The sequence below is a fragment of the Silene latifolia genome, chromosome Y (genome assembly GCF_048544455.1).
Source record: "Silene latifolia isolate original U9 population chromosome Y, ASM4854445v1, whole genome shotgun sequence".
NCBI lineage: Eukaryota > Viridiplantae > Streptophyta > Magnoliopsida > Caryophyllales > Caryophyllaceae > Silene > Silene latifolia.
Window position 1 is genome coordinate 391005176 of NC_133538.1, and position 27024 is coordinate 391032199.

The 27024-nt window shown below is 36.9% G+C and overlaps 1 protein-coding gene across 1 annotated transcript; it reads right to left on the reverse strand.

Moving 5' to 3' along the window:
- Positions 1-19776: 19776 nt before the first annotated feature.
- LOC141632071 (uncharacterized) lies at positions 19777-20402 on the reverse strand. The gene is made up of 2 exons (XM_074444654.1): positions 20222-20402; positions 19777-20171 (listed from the first exon to the last, which is right to left on the reverse strand). Exons 1-2 carry the CDS (start codon positions 20400-20402, stop codon positions 19777-19779), a joined length of 576 nt encoding a protein of 191 aa, XP_074300755.1.
- Between the last annotated feature and the right edge of the window lie 6622 nt (positions 20403-27024).

Consider the following 27024-nt stretch of genomic DNA (forward strand, 5'->3'; position numbering starts at 1 on the left):
TAAAGAACAACTAAATCCGAGCGAGAAAATCCGAAAGCAAAAGTTACAGTAGAGAGGAAAAAGCACCGTAGTCTTTTTGCAGTGAAAGTGTAATACCCCGTATTTTTATATAATTAATTAAATGGATATTATTATTAAATATTATTTATTATACATTTTATATCCCTAATTAAGTCGGGTAGATTGTTGGGTCGATAATTATGTTAGGTTATTTTATTTAACTCATACCGTATCGATACAAGTTAATTGAGACGGGTTTATATAGGATTCGAAATGTGAGCTAACCATTTGAGTTGGGCCATTAACTGTTCAGCCCAATTAAACCCTAAGCCCAACTAAACCTAACTAACCCTAATAGTATACCCTAACCCTAATAACCCTACCCAAACCGCCTCCCTCATCTCACACTCCCTCAGCCGCCTACCTCCTAAAACAACACCAAAACTCCAACTTTCACGCATAGGGAGAGAGAGAGAGAGGCCGTGGGTGATGACAAAGATCTTTGAAGGAAGAGCTAGGGGAGATGGTCGACAACCGTGGGTGGCCCTAGTGGCGGCTGTGGCGGGAGGAATGGTAAGGGTTCAAGCTTTTCTCTGTTTTCATTATTTAATGTCGGGTTTTAGGGGTGTTGTGCGTGTCTGTTAGAGGTGTTCCTGGTGGTGGTTGTCGGGGTATATGGGTAGGGTGATAAGGGGCGAGTGTAGTGGTGGTGTTTAGGGCGGTTGTTGGTGTTGATAGTGGCTGTAATTGGCGGCATCGACAGGGTGGTAGAAACGGGTTATTACACGGGTTTTCAGGGGAGTTTAGACAGGTGGGTTTTGGGTGGCACCACCGTGGACTAGGGGGAGGTCGAGACGGTGGTGCTATGGTGTCTGGGTTCGTGGGATGACGGAGAGCAAGGTCGTGGTGGTTGGCGGGGTAAGGTCATGGGTCATGGTGGTGGTCGGGAGAGGAAATAGGGCGGTTGGTGATGTTCGGTGGTGAACTGGCCAGGTTGGCAGCCCTGGTTCGACTCGCCGGCGGCAGTCGACCAGGGTGGGGTTGGTTGCCGGTGGTGGGGTTGAAGTGGGTAGCACGGCTGGTGGTGGACGCGGTGGTTCAGGCGATGTGTGGTGAGTTTGGGTGAGAGTGAAGGGCGTGTGTTTAGTCGGGTTGTATTCGTTTTCTTTATTATTTAAATTATCGTGTTTAGTAGTCAAATTAACTTCCGAGTTATTTAAAGACGGGTTTTCATAATTTAATCGTTATATTTCGTAATGGGTCGTATTCTTAATTAATTAATCTAATCCCGAGTTATTTTAATAATTAAAGACGAGTTTAAGTCGGGTTGTGAGTTGTTCAATATTTGATTCGGGTTTTTCTTAATCGAATGATTCGTTTAATCTTTTAATTATCATATAGGTTATTTAATTTAATTCCCGAGACATTTAATAATTCAAGTCGGGTTTGAGTCGGGTTTGTTAAAAGAGAAAAGTTACTATATCGGGAAAGTTTCCATTTTAGGAAGTCCTATCATTAATAATCCTCTATGTTGGGAACGGGAATAGTTAAGTAATTGTTATCATCATTTATCTTTCGAGAACGATTTTGTGATGGAATATTATTGGACATCTCGTCCATTGGACCGCTTAATCGCTTAATTGGAATTGCTTTGCACTTTGAGGTAGGAAATACACTTGTCCTATTATCGTCATAGTTGAATTGTGTTGACTTGATTCCTGGTTGTTGATTTACGTTATCATTTATATTTGGGAAGTGATTGACTGAATTTATCGTATTGAGTATGATATCACAACATCGGGTATCCGCATGACTTTATGATTTATCGATTCGGTGAATTATATACATATTGCATTGCATTAATTTTTGTTGAGCATTTCATATGCATTGGAGTTGGAGGATGATGTGGTGGTGATGGTGTGGAGATACGATGTGATGCCGTGATAAGGCCCAGGCGGGTTCTGCAGACTTGCCCTGGTGTCCTCACCGTTGAGTGGCGCGATCGGCTTCGGTCGATATATAGTCTACCGGGATCGGTATGGTCAAGGCGTTCCGGGGTATGAGATGTGTGTGATGAGTTGAGATGGAGATGGAGGTGTCGGAGTATCATGCATATCATATTTTATTGTTTTATTGTTTTCCTACTCAACCTCGTGGTTGACCACCGTGTTTCGTGAACACCTGTGATGAACCGTTTTATGGGGAGCAGACTTGACGGGTTTAAGAGACAGACGGGAGCTTGATGGGCGTGAGACACTGGATCGCATTTACCTAGTAGCTAGATCATCATCTAGAAGACCTCACTTTTATTTACGTCGCTTCTTGTAATTTAATTTAAAAAGGAGAATTTGTAATAATTAAGTTAAAATATTAAATAAATTGCCTTGGAGTTTAATTTGTTATTCACTACCTCGAAAACCGAGATGGTAACACCGTCATTTATCTGAGGAGTCCTAGTTCAGGCCCTTAAATAAATGGGGGTGTTACAAAGTGGTATCAGAGCAAACGATCCTCAGGCCTAAACCAATGAACCCAATGAACATAGGATGTGTCTAAATAAAATGAACCCCGGGATAGAACTGTTAGGAGCACTCTACGGTAAGGTATGAGTTAGGGGCCCCCTCACACCGAACCAGCGGCCCTCTCAGTTTGACCCGGAAACCCTGAGTGTATATGAGAGAAAGGGTAGAAAAGTTGCTTGAGGTTGAACATGAAATTCATATATCGTTGCCTAAGTGTTAATTGATTGATACATTGATTATTGCATAAAAGAGTTGATGTATACCTTGAGACCCATATATTCTAACCATTCTGCAGGACAACGCTACGGTAAGTATTTTGTATGAATGATGACGTGATCATATAATGTTGTGGAAATGAGAAATAAAATTTCGAGTTCAGGTTAATAATCAATGAAGTGTTGTGGTAGTCGTGAGCATGAAAATAATTGCGAGTCGATGATAGTTACCTAGGTGGATGTTGAATGATGTGCTGATAGTAGTATTATGTCTAGTAATATGCGGTTATGTGATCCCAAAGCCATGCTAGTATAGTCTTGTGACAGTAATTAGAGACACTTTTGAATTACATGTTTATAGTCATAGCAATCGTGATTTAGATGTACGGAGTAGATCGATATGCGAAGGGATTCTACGGGATAGATGTTTACGAAAGTACAGTGTGAGATTTAAGTTAGGATGGGTTAGTATCGATAATATGGTTGTAAGAGTTTGGAACATAGAAAATGAACGACTTAGTGCTGAAACTTGCTTTGTTTGATTGTACTCTTTAATTGACCTTACTGCCATTTCTTTTCTGTTTATTGCCTATGGATGAAAATTTTATGGGAGATAGCCTCGTGAGTTAGTGTTCATTTGTGGTTGGTTTCATGCTTATAGGATATACGGATTAGGAGTAATAAATATTTTAGTGGGCTGTGGTCAGGAAGTTTCTGTGCAGTGATGTTTGACCAACAATTTTGTAAAAAAAAAAAAAAAAAAAATCCTCATTTAAATTGTATTAATCATTTTCGCATAATTCCAACTCCATCAGACATAAAATTCGCATATGTTTTCAAATTGATAAGCCACGAAATTCTTGATGTCTCTATATTAAACGGTAGGTTTTGCAAACTGACCCAAGTTTTGGACCAATTGCTGTCACATGTTTGTTTGGACCAACTGAGTTGTAAAATTTTTTTTAAAAATGAAATTTTTGTGCTTTAGACCTAATTCTTTTTCCCCTGTGTTTTTACCTCTCCGTGTTTTATAAAAATAATATGAATCAAGTTTTAATCGAACGGTTATTTATTCGCGATCCTTGAAAGTTACAACGTGAAACATGACTTGTAAATGTGTGTTCTAGGTTGAGTTTCATACAGTTGTTTGATTAATTCATGAGCCTTAGTAATGTGAATTTATAATGCTTTATATGACGATAGTAGCCCGCATGTTCAGTAGTTATGTATCTTAACAAGTGATAAAATTAAAACTTAGTTGATAACATTGTTGGCATGATAGCGTGAGTAAAATTGGATAGCTTAAATTGATTCTTAATCAAGGGTGAAATATTTTAAACGAGTCCAGTTGTTGCATATTTTATGTATGTTTGGCATGTTGTAATATCTCTAATATGTTCATCATATTTGCATGGTGGTCGGATATATATAAATATAAAACTAGGTTGTCATATCTTGGTAAAGTTGATGGCGTTAAAAGTTAATTTGATTGTTCTAATATACTCGCATGAATAATTATAATAATTATGTCTAAATGTTTACATATGTAAGATAGTAATGAGTATGTCTAAATGTTCACACATGTAGGATGCATCTAAGTTCTAATGTCTTTCATATGAGTTGTGTGCCAATAGTTATATTTATTACCTTCATCACATTAAATTATTTCAGTTGGACCTAAAACTATAACATGATAATAAACAATGTTGTAATTCCTTATTGAATATGTTCGTTATTATATTGTCATAAAATGCTAAAGTGATTCTTGCAATTGTATGGGTGTGATATAAATGAAACTGTTTGATATAACATGACAATTGGCATATCTATATTCTCGAGTCGTTACTATCAATTATATTAAAAAAAAAAAAAAAAAAAAAATTGTCATGATAACTATGTTGGCAATTATAATGGGATAACTCTTTTGATGATTCACATGATATGCATTGGTTTAAATGATAGTCATTATAGTTACATTTAATTGAGCCTACGAGTTGCCTAATTATTCAATCATGCAAATCAGAGAAGTTGTTCAAGTTGCTATTCTTTTATCATAGCTAGTGTTCTACACAGTATATGATGGCAAATGTATATGTTTAAACTATTTATACAATATCTCTTGTTTATGGAAAATGAATTATACTAAGTTGCTGGACACAATTGAATGATATGGTTGCTAAAATGTGAAACATAGGTGTGATATGGAAGTAATGTTGTCGTTGTCATAGATCATATGTAGTTACTTTTATTGGGAAACATGTTTTCAGAATTGATATCGTGCAAACAATTGTTATAATTTAAAATATGAATTATGAGTATGTTGTTGATTGCTTAAATTCATCGACCTAATTCGTGACCTAAACCAGTGAGTGAGTAAATGGTTGTATGGACATGTCAATAAGATCCTGTGATTGTGATAGATAGTAGTGGTAGATCTATTTCTGTGATATGTTTACAAATGTGAGAAGTTCTTAAATTGTTTGTTGATGTTGCTCTCGCGCGTTCATAGTCTATAATTGATCATCAAATTTGTTTAGTTGTGAAACCGTGTAAACCATGATTCCTTTCTTGTTGTTCTTTTAGTTTGATGTTGTGTTTTTAAGTTACGCATGAGCTAGTAATAAATGTTACTTGTTGACAACCAGTTAATTCCTTAATAAAACCTTGTTTCGACCTTAATGTTGATGCGCAATCTCTTACCATGTATTCTTTCCTGTCACATGTGGTTGATAATGATTTTGTTGCATAGGTATAATGGTGGTTACGAGGACGTAACCATGTTCTTAGTTGGGTAGGATTGTAAAATCTTGATGCTTAATTTGCACTTGTTTGTAGGTTATAGTTGACCAATTTGACGTTTAGTTGTGGGGTACCTATGCAAATGAGTTCTATATGTTTTGTTCCTACTTCGGTTAGTTGATTGATGTGAAAAAGGAGAGTGTGATTAAACTACTGGTAATGAGTTATGAGTTGGCCTATGAGCCGAGTGATGATTACGGGAGTTATGTTTACGGTCCAAAGCGACCATGGTTATTGAGTTACTTGAGTTTGAGATTGGAATTTAGATGAAGATGACGGTGTTCTCAGATGATTATATAGTTGTTATATATCTGTGTTCCCAGGTAATTATTAGTCGTAGTTAGTTGGGTTAAGTAAAGATGAGTTAAACTTCGGGACGAAGTTTATTTTTAGGAGGGCGTAAATGTAACATTCCGTATTTGTTATGTTAATTGTTGTGTCAAAAGTGCGTGTTAACCGAGTTAGAAATGCGTGACGTCCGTAAGTACGATATACAATACCTTTCGAGAGGTTTGGGTACGGGAGCGAACTTCTGGACGAAGTTCATTTTAAGGGGGGAAGACTGTAATACCCCGTATTTTTATATAATTAATTAAATGGATATTATTATTAAATATTATTTATTATACATTTTATATCCCTAATTAAGTCGGGTAGATTGTTGGGTCGATAATTATGTTAGGTTATTTTATTTAACTCGCGTTGTATCGATACAAGTTAATTGAGACGGGTTTATATAGGATTCGAAATGTGAGCTAACCATTTGAGTTGGGCCATTAACTGTTCAAATTTAATTAAACCCTAAGCCCAACTAAACCTAACTAACCCTAATAGTATACCCTAACCCTAATAACCCTACCCAAACCGCCTCCCTCATCTCACACTCCCTCAGCCGCCTACCTCCTAAAACAACACCAAAACTCCAACTTTCACGCATAGGGAGAGAGAGAGAGAGGCCGTGGGTGATGACAGTGCTGCAAGGAAGAGCTAGGGGAGATGGTCGACAACCGTGGGTGGCCCTAGTGGCGGCGTGTGGCGGGAAATGGTAAGGGTTCAAGCTTTTCTCTGTTTTCATTATTTAATGTCGGGTTTTAGGGGTGTTGTGCGTGTCTATTAGAGGTGTTCCTGGTGGTGGTTGTCGGGGTATATGGGTAGGGTGATAAGGGGCGAGTGTAGTGGTGGTGTTTAGGGCGGTTGTTGGTGTTGATAGTGGCTGTAATTGGCGGCATCGACAGGGTGGTAGAAACGGGTTATTACACGGGTTTTCAGGGGAGTTTAGACAGGTGGGTTTTTGGGTGGCACCACCGTGGACTAGGGGGAGGTCGAGACGGTGGTGCTATGGTGTCTGGGTTCGTGGGATGACGGAGAGCAAGGTCGTGGTGGTTGGCGGGGGTAAGGGGCTTGTTGGGCTGCGGTGGTGGTCAGGAGAGGAAATAGGGCGGTTGGTGATGTTCGGTGGTGAACTGGCCAGGTTGGCAGCCCTGGTTCGACTCGCCGGCGGCAGTCGACCAGGGTGGGGTTGGTTGCCGGTGGTGGGGTTGAAGTGGGTAGCACGGCTGGTGGTGGACGCGGTGGTTCAAAGCGATGTGGTGAGTTTGGGTGAGAGTGAAGGGCGTGTGTTTAGTCGGGTTGTATTCGTTTTCTTTATTATTTAAATTATCGTGTTTAGTAGTCAAATTAACTTCCGAGTTATTTAAAGACGGGTTTTCATAATTTAATCGTTATATTTCGTAATGGGTCGTATTCTTAATTAATTAATCTAATCCCGAGTTATTTTAATAATTAAAGACGAGTTTAAGTCGGGTTGTGAGTTGTTCAATATTTGATTCGGGTTTTCTTAATCGAATGATTCGTTTAATCTTTTAATTATCATATAGGTTATTTAATTTAATTCCCGAGACATTTAATAATTCAAGTCGGGTTTGAGTCGGGTTTGTTAAAAGAGAAAAGTTACTATATCGGGAAAGTTTCCATTTTAGGAAGTCCTATCATTAATAATCCTCTATGTTGGGAACGGGAATAGTTAAGTAATTGTTATCATCATTTATCTTTCGTGAGAACGATTTTGTGATGGAATATTATTGGACATCTGTCCATTGGGTACCGCTTAATCGCTTAATTGGAATTGCTGGCACTTTGAGGTAGGGAAATACACTTGTCCTATTATCGTCATAGTTGAATTGTGTTGACTTGATTCCTGGTTGTTGATTTACGTTATCATTTATATTTGGGAAGTGATTGACCAATTTATCGTATTGAGTATGATATCACAACATCGGGTATCTGGCATGACTTTATGATTTATCGGTTCGAAATTATATACATATTGCATTGCATTAATTTTTGTTGAGCATTTCATATGCATTGGAGTTGGAGGATGATGTGGTGGTGATGGTGTGGAGATACGATGTGATGTTGTGATAAGGCCCAGGCGGGTTCTGCGGACTTGCCCTGGTGTCCTCAAATTGTTGAGTGAGCAGATCGGCTTCGGTCGATATATAGTCTACCGGGGATCGGTATGGTGGGCGTTCGGGGTATGAGATGTGTGTGATGAGTTGAGATGGAGATGGAGGTGTCGGAGTATCATGCATATCATATTTACTGTTTTATTGTTTTCCCTACTCAACCTCGTGGTTGACCCTGTGTATTCGTGAACACCTGTGATGAACCGTTTTATGGGGAGCAGACTTGACAGGTTTAAGAGATAGGACGGGAGCTTGATGGGCGTGAGACACTTTGGATCGGGCGACCTAGTAGCTAGATCATCATCTAGAAGACCTCACTTTTATTTACGTCAGTTCTTGTAATTTAATTTAAAAAGGAGAATTTGTAATAATTAAGTTAAAATATTAAATAAATTGCCTTGGAGTTTAATTTGTTATTCACTACCTCGGGAAACCGAGATGGTAACACCGTCATTTATCTGAGGAGTCCTAGTTCAGGCCCTTAAATAAATGGGGGTGTTACAGAAAGATGAATAGAAGATAATCCGATTATTAGATGCCTCATGACCTAATTAATGTACGCTTAAATAGAAAAATGCTAAGTCCAATAACTAAAAACAAGTTCACGGACTAATTAAAGCCCATGGAAGACAAAAGCACTCGATCGAGTAGTCTGAAACAGCTCGATCGAATACTTCTCCAGGCAATCTACTCGATCGAGTAGAATTAGTGCTCGATCGAGTAACCTCTATTTCCAGCACTATTTGATCGAGTAAAATACTGCTCGATCGACCATCCTCAGCCACAGAAACCACTCGATCGACCAATAAAAGGCTCGATCGATTATTCTTCCTCTGAAACAGCTCAAACTCGTAACCGACTGCTTCATGTACCATTCCTTCACGCATCCCAATGAAATATCTCGCTCTGAAAAATTCCGTCTCCTCAAAATGCATGCAAAGTAGGACGAAAATGGTACGATTCCACTACTTTTACGTTCATTTCTACAAAACGGACAAAACGAACCAAAGTAGCCAATTCGGGGCATAATGCGATATAAACAGTACAAAAGTACATGGAAATACGTGCTAAAATAGGCTAAAAAGACTATACAAAATGCACGTATCACTCCATGCCCCCGAATTCCGGTTATTTGTCCTGCTTGGAGAATGAGTGAAGTAGGAGTTTCCTTGTCCAAACCTCCAATTGGGCCCCTTTTAAGTGCTAGTACACTCCACCTTCTTATAGCCGAAGCCAGCATAATTGTAGCACCTTAACCTACTTCCTTCACTCACGGCTCTACCTCCGTAGCCACCCGATCTTCCATAGCCACTTGTTTGTGCTCCACCCGAATCGGACTTAGCTTGATTGTAGTATGACTTCTTGGATTAATATCCCCTGCCTTCACTTTCGGTCTTTCTTTTCTCTCTGGAGCTCTCCTTAGCATCCTTGGTCATGTTGAGGAGCCTCTCCGCATTTCCGGCCCTAGCGTATACCTCCTTTACCCTAGACAATTCTCCGGGTGGAAGCTTCTCCAATATATTGACGGTCAAACCCCCTCAAATTTGAGAGCCAAGTGAGATTGGCTAAGGTGGAGGTCTTCCACATAAGTAGCGAGATCGTTGAAGCGGATGTAGTAATCTTGCACCGTCATGGCATCGGTCATAACAAATCAGTCGAATTCCGCCCGGAGTTTGCATCTCACGTGTTCTGGAATGACCTCATTCCTCATTTCCACTTTGAAGTCAGTCCAAGAAATGGCGGCCTTGCCTTTTTCTTAATAGAAATCCCTCATAGCATCCCTCTCCTTGTACCGCCATCGTCCCGCAAGCCCTTCTAAGTAGAAGGCGGCTTGCTCCACTTTGAGCTATTCGGGGCATCTTACCACTTCAAACACATTTTCCATTTCCCTTACCCAATCACTAAAGAGACAAGGCTCCACCACCCCAAGATACTTGGTGGGGCGGTGACGCGAGATGGCGGTGCTCACGGTCGAGGCATCCATCGCCGCGTCTCTCTCCCTAGTGACGTCTCTAAGGGCTTCGGTAAAGGCTTCATTTTGAGCAATAAGCCATTCTATCTCTTCTTCGGACACGCGGGGTGGAGGTAAAGGATCCTTGCGTTTGGTCTCGGCATTATGTCTCTTCGATAAGCATAACAAACGTCAATACATGTCCCAAAATAGGATACCAATAGTATTGACCACTATACAAGTCCACTCGATCGAGTGCAGGATCTCACTCGGCCGAGTGATGAGTTGACTCGGTCGAGTGGTGTCCTACTTGGTCGAGTGTCTCATTTACATGAGGTTTCCAAAAATTCCTCATTGGCCCACTCGATCGAGTGATCCACACTCGGTCGAGTGGGTCCTCCACTCGGTCGAGTGTTACAACTTACAAAAGGATTTTAGAGTCTGGAAAGGGATCCACTCGGTCGAGTGCCTTCTAGTCGACCGAGTCCCTCTTTCCACTTGGCAGAGTACACCTCTAATAGGGCTATATACTCATTCCAACTCACACAAGTCCACATATATCCCTATTTGCATGTTCCTAAACGCAAGTACGGAGAAAATATAAACATAGATACAACATATAATTCACATCTGACGATAATTAGGACGTGATTCACACCCCTATTGGGAAGAATTACTCACTTTTATACCTCAATATGCTTACACCTATACATCCAACACGTTCTTCTCTACCTCCACCACTACAATTCATGTTACCACATAAAATGTCACTAAGCATGCATTAAATTCACAAACACCAAACAAGAAGTATGCAACAACCATATGCACTCAGTACGCCCCATTACCCACGCGTAGTGACCGACTTAAGCTAAGAGGACAAAGGCATAACCTTGGGACGTCTCCCAAGCTTGTCACAAGTTCTCAATGACGCAAATCGGGTTCATTCTAGATTGACATGTAACACCCCCACACACTAAGGTGCCTTACTAAGACCACCCTAGCACATAGAGATGCTACCATATTGGTTACCCGAGGTACAGTAATCAAAGGAGACCATTAAGAAACGTACTTTAAGTTGTAAAGTTTAATGTGCGTACATCACAAACCAAAACTAAAATATAAAAATACAATCGTCTCAAACTGAAATCCAACTAACGTAAAAACGGTCATAACAAAACAGCGGAAGACTAAAGACTCTGACAACTGATGACTCCATCCCCATCTAGATCCCGCACGTACTCCAAAGAAATACCTGCTAATTAACTGCTCACCATCCCCGAATGGGTCACCACAGTTTTCAAAACATTTAAACGGGGTCAGATACTGAATAAACAAGATATGTAAACAACACATCCAATTATACAAACACATTCCTCCAACTCCAACTCATCACCAATCACTTGACTACCCAGTGAAGTGTGGAGCCCTGTCAGAATACCCATCGCAACAGATATTCCACTCCGCCAGTGGGGACCGCAGGCGTACCACCTAAGCCCCCCTTAACACCATAAAGCGAATAACCCATGTCCATTAATGTGGACATCCCCCATGTGACGGGAACCACAAGGGGCGAATCAAGGGCATGAAGCAACTCCCGCAAGTGACTCCACTCAGCCGAGGGCGCACCTCGCGAGCCATATACAATTACAACCAAAACTACAATACCAATAAAACATGCCAATTCCAATTAACAATCATAGTAATCATGCCAACAAACAACCATGCCATCTTATACTTATTTACGCAGTCAACTGAGTAAGGAAACCCTACCTGAGACGGAATCACCAACAATCAATCAAACGTAGCGGATCAAAAAGCTTCCTCTACGAAATCACCTCGTATAAACAATAATCACTTAATTACAAATCTACCACATAATTACTCCCAAAATCCCCCAAATCACCCAATTAGGGTTTAACCAACTTTAACTATTTGACATAAAAACAATATTGAAATCTTACCCACACTATGACGAACAGAAATTTATGACGATCTAAGAAATCCGAAAACCCTAGCCGTGATTTGATAGCAAAGAGGGAAGAGGATTGAACGTCGTTTTGTTTTTCTCTTGTAAAAGGTTTAAAAAGTAAAAGTCAAAGTAAAAGGAACTATCGCTAGAACTTTAAATACCTCTCCTCGATTTACTATCAAACCTGGCTGAAAAACCAAAAGACACGACTTACTCGATCGAGTTGCCCCTACTCGATCGACTAACTACAAAGCAGAACGCACTCCAGAATTCATCAAAGACTTACTCGACCGAGTAAGTCCTACTCGGTAGAGTACCCAACAACTCAAATATCTGAGGTATTATAGTCTTTCCTCCTTAAAAATGAACTTCGTCCCCGAAGTTCAAACCCATACTGAAAAACAAACTCACTATACTCAACTATAACGGAATAACACAACTATAAATCAAAACAAACTTTAAAACACAACTTAACAACCCAAAACATACACTAAACTTTACCAAAACAGACCAAAAATCGAACCAAAACCTTATGCGATCATCTCCTACCCCCCTTAAAGAAATATGGTTACGTCCCCTTAACCACACATACCTGATCAAAAAGAGACGGATAGCGCTACTTCATAGCTTATTCCGCCTGCCAAGTTACTTCGTCAACGTTGTGATTGGACCACAACACCTTTAGCAACACAGTCTCCCCAGTTCTAGTCTTGCGAACCTTGCGATCTAGAATCTGTTTTAGCACTTTAAGATAAGACAAGGATTCGTCCAACTCAATGTTCTCAACCTCTAGCACGTGAGAAGGGTCACTCACATACCTCTTTAGTTGAGACACATGAAACACATAGTGTACACGATCCAAAGCTGGTGGCAAAGCTAACCGATAAGCAACCTCTCCCACACGATCCAAAATCTCATAAGGGCCAATGAACTTCTGACTTAGCTTCCCTTTTTTACCAAATCGCATCACCCCACGCATAGGTGACACCTTCAGAAGAACCGTATCCCCAACTTGGAACTCAATGTCGCGACGATGCAAATGCGCATAACTCTTTTGTCGATCCTGGGCCGCCTTCATCTTTTGCCGAATCAACCTCACATGCTCAACCATATCTTGTACCATATGTGGTCCTAAAACCACTACCTCTGCACTATCATCCAAGCAAATCGGACACCTACACCTCCTTCCATACAATGCCTCAAATGGAGCCATCCTAATACTCGTATGGTAGTTGTTGTTGTGAGAAAACTCAATCAGATCCAATCTATCTTCCAAGCTACCACCAAACTCCATCACACAAGCCCTTAATATGTCCTCTAAAGTCTTTATTGTTCTCTCCGTCTATCCATCCGTCATAGGATGAAATGCAGTAATCATCTTCAAAGTAGTTCCCATAAATTCCTACAACTCTTGCCAAAACCGAGAAATGAATCTCGCATCTCGATCTGACACAATGTCCTTTGGCACCGCATGTAATCTCACTACATTATTCTTGTAGCCATTTGCCAACTGAACCTTACTCCACGTATCTGTTGGAGTATGTGTCTTCAACAATAGTGTGATCACATATTTACATCTCATGATAAGAATACATATGGGATGATACATTATATATTCAACTGATCAACATTTATCGGTAACTATTGGCTGACTAGAGTTTGACGTTACTGTCGTTTGACGGTGGTGATCAGTTGATCCCTCGACGTCACACCTATAGAATGGAACCCAAATAATTTCTGATCAAATGTATTTGATACGGGTTGATCAGTCCCTTTTACTTATATATGTGTATATATATATATATATATATATATATATATATATATATATATATATATATATAGAGAGTAAGGATCAAGTGAGTCCACTAAGAAGCCTTGAGTCCATAAGTCCTCTTTAGGACCCTTGAAAAGATGGGATGAAGGGCTGAGATTGAAGGGGAAAAGTGGGGGATTAAGGCTAAAATTAGTGATTAATGCTAATTTAAGACTCACTATCTCTCTACCTCACTAATCAACCTAATTAAAAATTAATTCACTATATATCAATTATTTTCACATCAACTTCTCTCTCATCTCACAAATTTCATTACTCTCATCTCTCTAAAAACCCAAATAACTCAAAATCCAAACAAATAAAAAATCTCACCCAAATATTTCAAAACCCAAATAATTCAAAACTCAATTATTTCCCCCCCATTTCCCCTACTCGACCACCACGGCCACCACTCAACCACCACAACACCACCAGCCACACCCTACGTCTTCTCCAACACCACCGTCAACAAGAACCACCACCATACCCCCAGCCCCGCCGCCACACCCACCACCAACAACAAAAAAAATACCGCAGCCCCCCACTCCACGACACCCACCACCATCACTATCACCAACAACCCACAGCCCCGCCACCACCACGCGCACCATCACCATCACGAACAATAAAAAAAAAAAAAAACAGACAAACACCACACCACACGACCACATCCCGCTTCCACCACCACCACCACCTCCTCACCATACAAACACCACACCACACGACCTCGACTCCCCTCCTTTCTCGCATAAACCACCCCCACCACCCAAAATGCGGCCATCACATCTAAAAAAACGTGAGATTTAAAAAAAAAAGCTAGATTTTCTTTGCTTATGGTGGTTTGTTGAAGGTGTGCGGTGGTTGTTAGCTAGATGTCCTTTTTCAATTGTTTATGTGCTTGTTTCCAGTTTGTTTATGTAGTGGGGTTGTTTATGTGCTTTTTCAATTTTCAATTGTAGTGGGGTTATTGTTAGCTGTATTTTAAAAAGACAAAGGTGTGGGGTTGTTGACTTCTTGTTGGCTGTATTTGTTTAGTCTTGCTTTCTTAAATTTTTCTCTTTCTCGTTTTTTTTTTAGATTTTTTTTTTTCAGATTTGATTACACACTATTATGATGGTTTCCGATGGTTTTTTTTTTTTTTTTTTTTTTTTTTTTTTTTCGATCTACACTTTTACTCTATTAAATATATTTTTAAGATACTTTTATTTTATTCTTATTAAATTTACAAACTAGATACACTTTCAAGCGTATTTTAAATTCTTAGATCTATTTTTATTTTTAGATCTATAAAATAGATACTTTGTGTTTTCAAGATCTGTTTCTCATAAATTTATAGTAGATTTTTGAAAAAAAATGGTATTATCATGATTTTTATTCATAGATCTAATAAATATATTTATTATACTCATATTTCTTTACATTTACACTCGTATTCCTTTACATTTACACTCATATTTCTTTACATTTACACTCATTTTTCAGATTTACACTCGTATTTCTTTACATTTACACTCGTATTTCTTTACATTTACACTCATTTTTCAGATTTACACTCGTATTTCTTTACATCTACACTTATATTACTTTACATTTACACGCATTTCTCAGATTTACACTCGTATTTCTTTACATTTACACTCGTATTTCTTTACATTTACACTCCTATTTCTTTACATTTACACGCATTTTTCAGATTTACACCCTTATTTCTTTACATTTACACTCGTATTTCTTTACATTTACACTCATATTTTTTACATTTACACTCGTATATCTTTACATTTACACTCGTTAAAATTATATAGATTTGCACTCATATTTTTTGTGGATATGAGTTGGTGGTGGAGGACGACGGTGGTGGTGTTTTTTGGTAGTCGGACTAAAGTTTTACTCTTAAAAGACAAAAGTGACACTTATAAAGGACCAAAGTTACACTCAAAGGACCAATTTACTCTTAAAACACTACATTTACACTCTTAAAACATTACATTTACACTCGTAAAACATCACATTTACACTTGTAAAATGTTAAAATTATATAAATTCAAAATTTCCGTTAAAAAAAATCAAATTTACACTCTTAAAATGTTACATTTACACTCGTAAAACATCACATTTACACTTGTAAAATGTTAAAATTATGTAAATTCAAAATTTCCGTCACAAAAAAATCAAATTTACACTCTTAAAATGTTACATTTACACTCGTAAAACATCACATTTACACTTGTAAAATGTCAAAATTATGTAAATTCAAAATTTCCGTCACAAAAAGTTCAAATTTACACTCTTAAAATGTTACATTTACACTCGTAAAACTTCACATTTACACAGGTAAAATGTTAAAATTATATAAATTCAAAATTTCCGTCACAAAAAAATCAAATTTACACTCTAAAAATGATACATTTACACTCGTAAAATTTCACATTTACACTTGTAAAATGTTAAAATTATATAAATTCAAAATTTCCGTCACAAAAAAATCAAATTTACACCTCTAAAAATGTTACATTTACACTCGTAAAACTTCACATTTACACTTGTAAAATGTTAAAATTATATAAATTCAAAATTTCCGTCACAAAAAAATCAAATTTACACTCTTAAAATGTTACATTTACACTCGTAAAACTTCACATTTACACTTGTAAAATGTTAAAATTATATAAATTCAAAATTTCCGTCACAAAAAAATCAAATTTACACTCTTAAAATGTTACATTTACACTCGTAAACTTCACATTTACACTTGTAAAATGTTAAAATTATATAAATTCAAAATTTCCGTCACAAAAAATCAAATTTACACTATTAAAATGTTACATTTACACTTGTAAAACATCACATTTACACTTGTAAAATGTTAAAATTTTATTTCCGTCACATTTACACTTGTAAAACTCATACAACATTACATTTACACTTCTGAAATCTAAAACTCAAAACTGATTAATTAGGGGCTAGAGAGAGAAAGAAAAATTAATTAGTGTATAGAAATTTGATTAATGGTAATTGTTTTTGGTAATTTTCAATCTCAACCATCCATCTCAATCCAACCATCCACATTTTTTTCCTTTTCTTTTTAATGGCCTTTAATCAAATTCATCTCAACCTTCCATTTAGTCCATCCAATGACCCTTAGAGGGACTTAAGGACTTAAATGAGGTAAGGGACTCATTAGATCTTACCTCTATATATATATATATATATATATATATATATATATATATATATATATATGTGTGTGTGTGTATTTAGTTGTCTGAGTTTGTTGAGGTCGAGTTTAGAACTCAAGTCAACGCAAATTTATTATTCAATTATGCGATGATTGACTAATGAAATTTTATATCTTATTGTAATGTGATTAAATAAGATTTAATTTAATAATTAAGCGTTAATTCATTAAATTAATCGAGGTTTTTGTTTTTTTAGTGGTAGAGGTTTTTTGTAGATTATATTTTACAAGGGTTGTAAATTAATTAAACTGGACATTATAAGACTCATTATATTGTCATATAATGACATAATTATCAATTAAGAGTTAAGTTTATATATTTATTAATTTTTATTATATAATTTTTATATGATCAAACTAATACTTATTTATGTAAGATAAATAAACAAATGATCTTATGTTTGTGTGACAAACATTACAAAATAAAAATGGTCCATTTTACACTAAGATGGCCGAAAATAGCATGTTGTGGGACAACATTTTATTTTTGTCTTTTCTTTAATCAACCCCATGCAAGTAATTATATTACCTAGTTGCATGATTATGACAAAGGCTACCCTAAAACACTCATTACCTACATGAGCATGCAAATAAAATAAGAAAAAAGAAATTGTCCACTAGTGGACATGGGATACCGGTTTTTTGAGCATAAAAGGGGCAATTTGTTGCTCATTTTTGTTGTTCTAATTTTTGCATGCTTCTCTCTAAATTCTCACACAACCACATAATATTATTATTACATTACTAGAGTAGTAACTAAAATAATATTAAGGGATTATAATTTCTAATAATATCTAGTTAATATCATTAGAAATATTTGGGCAAAATCTTGGGTGCAATTGATAGGAGAGTTTCTACTTTGAAACTTTGGAGGACCATTCTATTATTCATAGCTCAAAAACAAGGATGGAAGGAGTTCAACCTTGTGCCCACTTCCGTTTCATTATAATGTAAGGAAAAGTCGTTTTCTCCTTTTACTTTTTTCTTTTATATCTTTTCATGTCACTAGATCCACAACATCTAAATTAATAAGTAACTTATATCTATATTAGATGAGTGTAATAAGAGGGTTAATTAAACTCACAGTATATTTCATAGGAGTAAAATGAGCTGACTTGGTCAAATAATCGACGATCACCCAAATCATGTTATTACCTGCCGAGTCCTCGGTAATCCCACAATGAAACCCATGGAGATATATTCCCACTTCCACTCAGGTACCTCAAGAGACTGAATCTTATCTTGCGGTCTTCGCTGCTCTTCTTTGACTCTTTGGCAAGTCAAACATCGAGCCACAAACTCAGCTGTCTCCCTCTTCATCCCAGACCACCAAAACGTCTTTTAAAGATCCTTATAAAGCTTGTCGCCATTTGGATGCACTGAATACGGGGTGCAATGAGCCTCTGTCATGATCATCTTTTTTAGCTCCTCATCCTTTGGTACACACCATCTCCCATCGAATCGAACACTCCTATCAGAATGAATAGAGAACCAAGACACTGTCCCCTTCTCTACTCCAGCCCTCCACTCTTGAATCTTAGAATCAAGAGCCTGCTTCCTGCGAATATCATCATAAAGATCTGGTTGCACTGTCAAATCTCCCCTAGCATCCCCCTTCTGGATCACATGTATCTCCATCTTGGTCACTTCATCTTTTAACCGCATCAGTGACATACCTATGCATAGTGAATGCATACTCTTCTTACTCAACGCATCAGCTACAACATTTGTTTTCCCTTCATGGTATATAATATCCATGTCATAGTCTTCAATGAGCTCAATCCATCGCCTCTGTCGTATATTCAACTCCTTCTAAGTAAAGATGTACTTTAAACTTTTGTGATCAGAAAACACCTTAAAGGTCGCCCCATATAGATAGTGTTTCCAAATCTTTAGAGCAAAGACAATTGCACCCAACTCAAGATCATACGTTATATAGTTCTCCTCATAAGACTTCAGCTGCCTAGAAGCATAGGAAATTACTTTCCCGTTCTGCATCAACACACAACCCAACCCATTCTACGAAGCATTTGTATACATCTCAAAATTCTCACTCCCTTCAGGTAAAGCCAAGCCTGGAGCTGTGGTCAAACGTTCCTTTAATGTTTGGAATGCCGTCTCACAACATTCATCCCAACAAAACCTGTTCTCTTTCCTCATCAAATCTGTCATAAGTCTGACAATCTTTGAAAAGTCTTTCATGAACCGTTGATAGTATCCTGCCAAACCCAAGAAACTTCTGATCTCGGCCACATTCTTCGGCGCCTCCCACTTAGACACCGCCTCAATATTGTTTGGATCAATAGCTACACCCTCTTTAGAAAACACATGGCCCAGAAAAGCCACTTTCTCTAACCAGAACTCACACTTAGACAACTTTGCATACAATTGGTTGTCATGTAGAGTTTGCAACACCAATCGTAAGTGTTCCTCATGCTCCTCCTTTGTCTTAGAATAGACTAAGATGTCGTCTATAAACACTACAACAAACTGATCTAAATACTGGCTGAAAACCCGGTTGATCAGATCCATAAACACTGGTGGCCCATTAGTCAACACAAACGGCATCACCACATACTCATAATGACCATACCACGATCGAAAAGCTGTCTTAGGTATGTCTTAATCCCGAATCCTCACCTGATGGTACCCCGACCATAAATCAATCTTCGAAAAGACACCAGCTCCACTCAACTGGTAAAAAAGATCATCTATCCTCGGTAAAGGATACCTATTCTTCACTGTAACACGATTCAACTCTCTATAGTCGATACACAGCCTCAAACTCCCATCCTTCTTCTTCATAAAAAAGACTGGTGCACCCAAGGCAATACACTAGGTCTAATGTACCCTTTGTCCACCAACTCATTCAACTGTTTCTTTAACTCCTCAAACTCTTTAGGACCCATACGGTACAGGGCCTTAGAGATTGGTCCCGTTCTTGGTATTAGCTCCACACTGAAATCGATCTCTCTCTTCGGCGGTAATCCCGATATCTCATCTGGGAAAACATCTTGAAACTCTCCTACCACTGGTATCTCAGCTGCTGTCGGTTCTACCATACTAGTATCTCTTACATGGCAAAGTATCATAGGACACCCCTTCCTTATGTAAGACTTCAAAGTCACTGTTGCAATCACTTTTACTTTGGGTTTGACAACAAATCCACGATAAGACACAGTAGCCCTCTTAGGACCTGTAAGGATACTTTTTTCGGGCGATCGTCTATTCTAGCTTTATACTTACCCAACCAGTCCATCCTGACTATCTTCTCAAAACCATCCATAGGAAACTCTAGAAAGTCAACTGGAAGATTAGCTTGCCCAATTACCATAGATACCTCTTTATACAGTTTCCCACATGACACTGACTCCCCTGACGGTATAAAAACTTCATCTTTTACAGACACAAACTTCCTCAAACCCATAGACTTAGCATGACTTGACGATACAAAAGAGTGTGACGCTCCTGAATCAAACAAAAAAAAAGTAGGAACGTTGTTAACAAGTACCGGTGATCACGTGAGCATAGTCCTTTGCAGCTTGCTTAACCATCATGAAAAGTTTACCACTGCTCTTCTGGCCTCCCCCTTGCACTGTACTAGCTGATGTAGTTGGCTTGGCAGCTAACACCTGATTGGTATTAGCTGGTGGTCGCTGACAAGAATTACCACCATTGCGGATGAAACCACCATTGTTATTACTCTGCCCGCCTTGGTTGTTCCACGACCCAGCTGGCCGGTTACTTATATAGCTCTGTGTCGGTTCCTGAGAAAAGTTCCTTTGAGACTGTCTCTAAAAGCCTATCTCAACTGCACTAGTACACTGACGCCACTTGTGGCCAACACCGCCACAGTTAAAACATGCAATACTCCAGCTAATGATACTACAGTACTACCGCGACCACGCGCGTAAGAAGATCCTTCACTGAAACCTGACCCAGAAGATTAATCCTTTGTCTGATTGCGGTTACCACACTTGTAACCAGATTGAACACCGCCATCACTCTCAGCCTTTCTCTTCTTCGAGCTCTTCTCCCTAATTTCTTTGGCCATTTCGACCAACCTTTCAGCTCGTCCAGCTCTCTCATAGACCTCTTTCACATCAGTAAGAGTCCCTGCTAGTAGCTTCTCCATGATCTGGTAAGTTGACCCTTTCTAAAAACGAAATTCTAAGTTCACCATATTTAGCCCCATATCCTCAACATACCTTGACTTCTCGTTGAACTTATGGTAGTACTCTGTCATGGTCATGTTCCCAGTCATCTTAAAAGAATTGAACTCAGCACGCATCTTGCTGTGAACATGCTCCGGAACAAACTCATTCCTCATAGCTCTTTTGAACTCGGACAACGTAATTGCAGTTTTACCCTGCTTCAGATAGATATCCAAGGCATTGTCTTTCACCTTATCCCACCACTCTCCGGCTGAGTCCCTTAGGTAGATCACAACTTATTCTACCTTAAACTCCTCTGGACAATGCACCACCCCAAGGATATTCTCCATCTCACAATGCCAGTTGTCGAGCGAAATCGGTGCACCAGTACCCACATGGTTAGTGGGGTTGAAGCGAGAAATAGTAGTCCTCATCTTGGCAAAATCTACCCCAACCTCCTTATCTTTCCCCATCTTCTTGAGGGTCTCAGTGAGTGCGTCTTGGTGCTCAAGCATTTTGGCAATATCCTCAATGCTCGTCTCTTGAGCCTTAGCATACGCGGTTGATCTCTTTGGCGGCATATCTTTGAGCCATAAAAGGGAGAAACGTAACCATGCAGCCTACTCCTCAAAGCAAATATGACCCGCATAAAGACAAACTCGATCGTATACCCACACATACTCGATCGAATAGGAGTCACTCGATCAAGTAACCTACACACTCGATCGAGTACCCCAACTCCAGTAGCCTTCTCATGTATAAATCGAACTTTAGCTTTGACTACACCATGTAAAATGTAAGATATTAAACAGGGATTCTACCATCATATCCTCATTCTCATTAGTGGAATCATCCTCATCAAACTCGTTTTTGACCTATTTTCAGCCACCTTTGTCTTTTATGAGTGATAGCAGCTGGTGCAACAACTTGTCTTAAGAACTCAGAGACTACAGGAAGATAAATCACAAGCTCACACCAAACTAGCACAAAAATGATGCTTCTATTGACAAAAGTAAATAGTTTTATATAAAAGTAAATAGTTTTATATGGAATTCACTCTCGAGAAAAACCAGCGGATGTATACAGACCAACACTCAAAAGTCACATCCATTTATCATATATCAACAATTTAATAACTGACAAAACATGATATACCAACTTGGACAAGCACAGGCAACCTATAGGCATGCACTCATCAAAATATATGTTAACTAGTTAGTACTTACAAATTGTCTATGGGTTAAACCAAATTTTTTGAAATGGTGTAGAACGATTATACAACAAAGTCGAGTAATCGACCAAATCATTGTTACATGTAAATGTAAGTGAAATAAAATTCTTATATTAGTAAGTAAATGGGCAACGTAACCAAACGGCAAATAAAGAGGCAGATGTCATCAACACACCATAAATCATCATTAAAAAACCTTGCTTCATGTTTATGTAGGACTATCAAGGACCATCACAAAAGAACAACAAACTGTGATAAATTCCATATTAAAAGTTATCAATCAGTTACAAAACAAACTAATTACAAAAAATATCCATTTGATAATAACAAGCTAAAAAAGAAACTTAAATAGTTATATAAGAAAGGGGCAGATCATCGTAACATATAACCAATAGCTTCTTCTCTAAAGTGTTCTTGTAAAATTTTCCAATCAAGAGTTTCTTTTTCGGTTGTTTGGGTAAGTGTACATCATACAGAGAAAAATTCTACTATTTGAAACAAAAGAGCATTGAAGAACGGAATTAGAAGAGACTATGTTAGACAATACTTCAGATATTTTAAACAACACAGTATACAAGCAGAAGGGTTTAGCTATCAACAATTACGGAATTGCCTAAAATTCTCCCAGTAGCTAAGAAATAAAGGCCGATTCAATATTTAATCCATTCGTTGCATTTCAATATGTTAAATCGTCTATTCAAAGTTTTCTTGAAATATTGTGGACAAACGCATTTAAATGGGACGAATAGAAGCAGCAGAATAATCTGACACATAACTATTGCTCCTCAAAGGACGACATAGTCATCATAAGCTAGCATAAAATATGAAACGATCTTATTCATTGAAAATTGACGAGGTATAACGAATTCTAATTCGATTAACATAGAGAAAACAAAATTTAAGCAAAATTAACATAAAATGAATATAGTCTTTACATACTTTATGCATTCAAGCAATTTATGTAGCAGTATAATTCAGAAATGCAATACTAATCAATATAATATACAAGATTTCTCAATAAATAATAATGCATTCAATATAAACCCTGAAATCAAAATAAATTATCAGAACGGATGAGAAATCAAAAGGAAGAGGAATTACACAAAAACGTGACGAAAAATGATATAATATGAACATTAAAAGAAATTAGTAAAATTTATTGTGATTAGTGGAGATAAATACCTGAAAATATGCGAAAATAGGAGCACAGTAGGAACGCATAAAATTTACTGAAGTCGAGTGAAGAGAAAGAGAGGAACAAGAGCGAAACTCAGTATTAATGTAATTTAATAAGTTTTTAACCAAAACGTAATAGATTAACCAATGAAAATCGAAATTGAGGTAGTAAATAGTTAAAAAAGGGAAAGGAACATACGAAGAAGTGGAGAAATCGACTTCAATTGATTTTATGCATTCCTAGTGTGCTCGATTATGCTCAGAAGATGATCAAAACCTACATAAGAACAATGATAATAAGAAATGAAAGTAGTTTAGTGAAAATTTATCAAATTAAATTGGTAATTTATCAAATTAAATAAGTAATGAACAACGATAATAAGTAATTGAAATGAAAAACAGATGACCAAAATTACCTAATTTTCAGATGATAATAGCGGTGGAGAAGCTCAGTGATAATGGCGTTCGAAAAGCTCAGTGATAATGGCGAAGACGGAGCTGAAGATGGAACTCAGAGAAGATGAGTTAGAAAAGAGAGAAAGCGCAAGGAGTAAATGAACTGCGTAAATGAAATGTGTACGTTAGTTATGATAATATAGGGGGCACGTGGCATAATCTGGTGAGTCTATAATTTTTAGATTCGACTGTTTAGGATGGGTACAACTGCCTCACCCTATGAATGGTGCCTCTCATGATTTATATATATATATATATATATATATATATATATATATATATATATATATATATATATATATATATATATATATAGGAGAGAGAGAGAGAGAGAGAGAGAGAGAGAGAGAGGGGGGGGGGTTCTAGTAAGTCCCTTGTATCTTATGAGTCCCTAAGTCCTTATAAGGACCATAGGATGGAGGGGATGGAAGGTTGAGATTAGATCTCAATGGATGGTCAGAAATTCATCTCCTCTAATTAGCTCCTTATTGCAATTAAGTTCCCCACTAATCATTTACTCTCTCATTATCACAAACTCCACTCCCTCTCTAAATCTCACTCTCACCTTCTCTCTTTTCCTCTCATCAAATAAAATCCAAAAAAACCAAAAAAAAAAAAAATCGACACCATTCTCCTTCCTTCCTCCTCCTCCCATTCTCCTTCCTCTCCTTTCACGGCATCCCCACCACCGCCTTCTGCCGCCCTACAACGACAGCAACAACGACACCAAAACCGCCCTCCCTCCTTTACTCTACCTTTACTCCACCCCGACCACCACCGTCCTCACACCGACAACCCGACAACAACCCACGGTTCCACCACCATTCACCTCCACCATCCCGACAAAACCACCACCACCTTCTGGCCACGTCAAGACCGTCACACCAGCCCACTCACCGCCACTTCCTTCTGTCCACGACGCCACAACCAGCGCCGGCCGCCTCCCTCATCTCTTCCACCACAGCCGCCTCCCTCTTCCTCTCATATGAGATCTTGTGGGTGGTTTTTATTTTGTCCAGATGTTGTTTTTGGGTATTGGGTTGCTAATGACTGGTGAATGTCGGTTTTTTATTGTTTTTTTTTTTTTTTTTTTTTATATCTTGAGTTCAGTTTTGTTTTTTGTTTTTGATGATTTAACTTGGTACAAATTAACAACTTGGCTAAGTATTGTTTGTTCAAACCACCCACAAGATCTAGTATTTTTTGTTTAAATTTAGTATTGTTGGTTTTTTTTTCATATTGTATTTCTTTTTCAGATCTAGTCCAATCTATTTTATATAACTCAATTTGTATATTTTTTTTAGCATTGTTGGTTTAAAGATAGTATTGTTGGGTTTTTTTTCAGCTTGTAATCTTGAAGTTCAGATGGTTTTTTTTTTTTGCAATATTATTTGTTAATTTATTTTATTTATTTATATAATTTTTTGATTTAATCTAATGTTATACAATTTACGACTAAAGTTATACTATTTAGGACTGAAGTTATACTATTTACGACTAACTTACACCCTTGAGAAATTAAAGTTACACCCTTGAAAAATTAAAGTTATACACTTGTCATATTAAAGTTATACCATTATCATATTAAAGTTATACTGTTTTCGACTAAAGTTGTACACATAAAATATAAAAGTTATAAATCTATTTTATATAACTCAAATTGTATATTTTTTTTAGTATTTGTGTGTTGGTGTTGTTGTGAGACGGTTTTTTTTTAAATTTTTAGTAATAAATTAAATTCATTGTTAATTTTTTTTGATGAATCATGATTTGTTATTTCTTAGATTTACGGTTTTTTTTGTTAGATTAACGGAGTTTTTGTTATTATGGATTAAAGTTATTTTCGATTCTTTTTTGTTTTTGTTATTGTTGGTTTTTTTAGTTTCTAATCTATGATAAAATTATATAAAACTCCAATTAATTTATACGTTTGTTCGACTAAAGTTATACGATTTTGGACTAAAGTTATACGATTTTGTACTAAAGTTACACAATGTTGGACTAAAGTTACACAATTTTGGAATAAAGTTATACTAAAGTTATATAAAACTCCAATTAATTTATCGAAAATGACTAAAGTTATACAAAAATGGATTAAAGTTATACAAAAATGGACTAAAGTTATACAAATATGGACTAAAGTTATACAAATAAGGACTAAAGTTATACAAAAATTGACTAAAGTTATACAAATATGGACTAAAGTTATACAAATAAGGACTAAAGTTATACAGAAATGAACTAAATTTATACAAAAATGGACTAAAGTTATACAAAAATGGACTAAAGTTATACAAAAATGGACTAAAGTTATACAAAAATTGATTAAAGTTATACAAAAATGGACTAAATTTATACATTCATTGAGTAGAAGTTCAACACATTTCAAATGTAGATATTTGTATAACTTTAGTCCATTTTTGTATAACTTTAGTCCATTTTTGTATAACTTTAGTCTTTATTTGTTTAACTTTAGTCCATATTTGTATAACTTTAGTCCATTTTTGTATAACTTTAGTCAATTTTTGTATAACGTTAGTCCTTATTTGTATAACTTTAGTCAATTTTTGTATAACTTTAGTTCTTATTTGTATAAATTTAGTCCATATTTGTATAACTTTAGTCAATTTTTGTATAATTTTAGTCAATTTTTGTATAACTTTAGTCCATAACAGTATAACTTTTGCCCATAACTGTGTAACTTTAGTCATTTTATATCATTTTTATATAAAAATGTCAAATATAAGATTAAAATCAACAAATTATAAAAATTTTTATATAGCTAACATTAAAACAACAAATTTTCTGAAAAAATATTTTAGTAAATCTTAGATGAAAAAAAAACATCTCACAAAAAAAAACGAGATTTAAAACCTTAAATCTTAAAAAAAACGTATAAAAAGAAGAGATTTGAGAAAATGAATAAAAAAACGAGAACTAACAAAATAAAAGACAATTAAAAGAAAATACAACAATAAAATGAAACGAAAAAACAACTCAAAACATAAAAATTAACACCAAAACGAAAAAAA

Coding starts and splice junctions, on each gene's coding strand:
- LOC141632071 (XM_074444654.1), bottom strand. CDS start 20,402: ATGGGTTTGAGGAAGTTTGTGTCTGTAAAAGATGAAGTTTTTATACCG. Junction 20,172..20,221: donor AGTCAGGATGGACTGGTTGG/GTAAGTATAAAG, acceptor GTATCCTTACAG/GTCCTAAGAGGGCTACTGTG.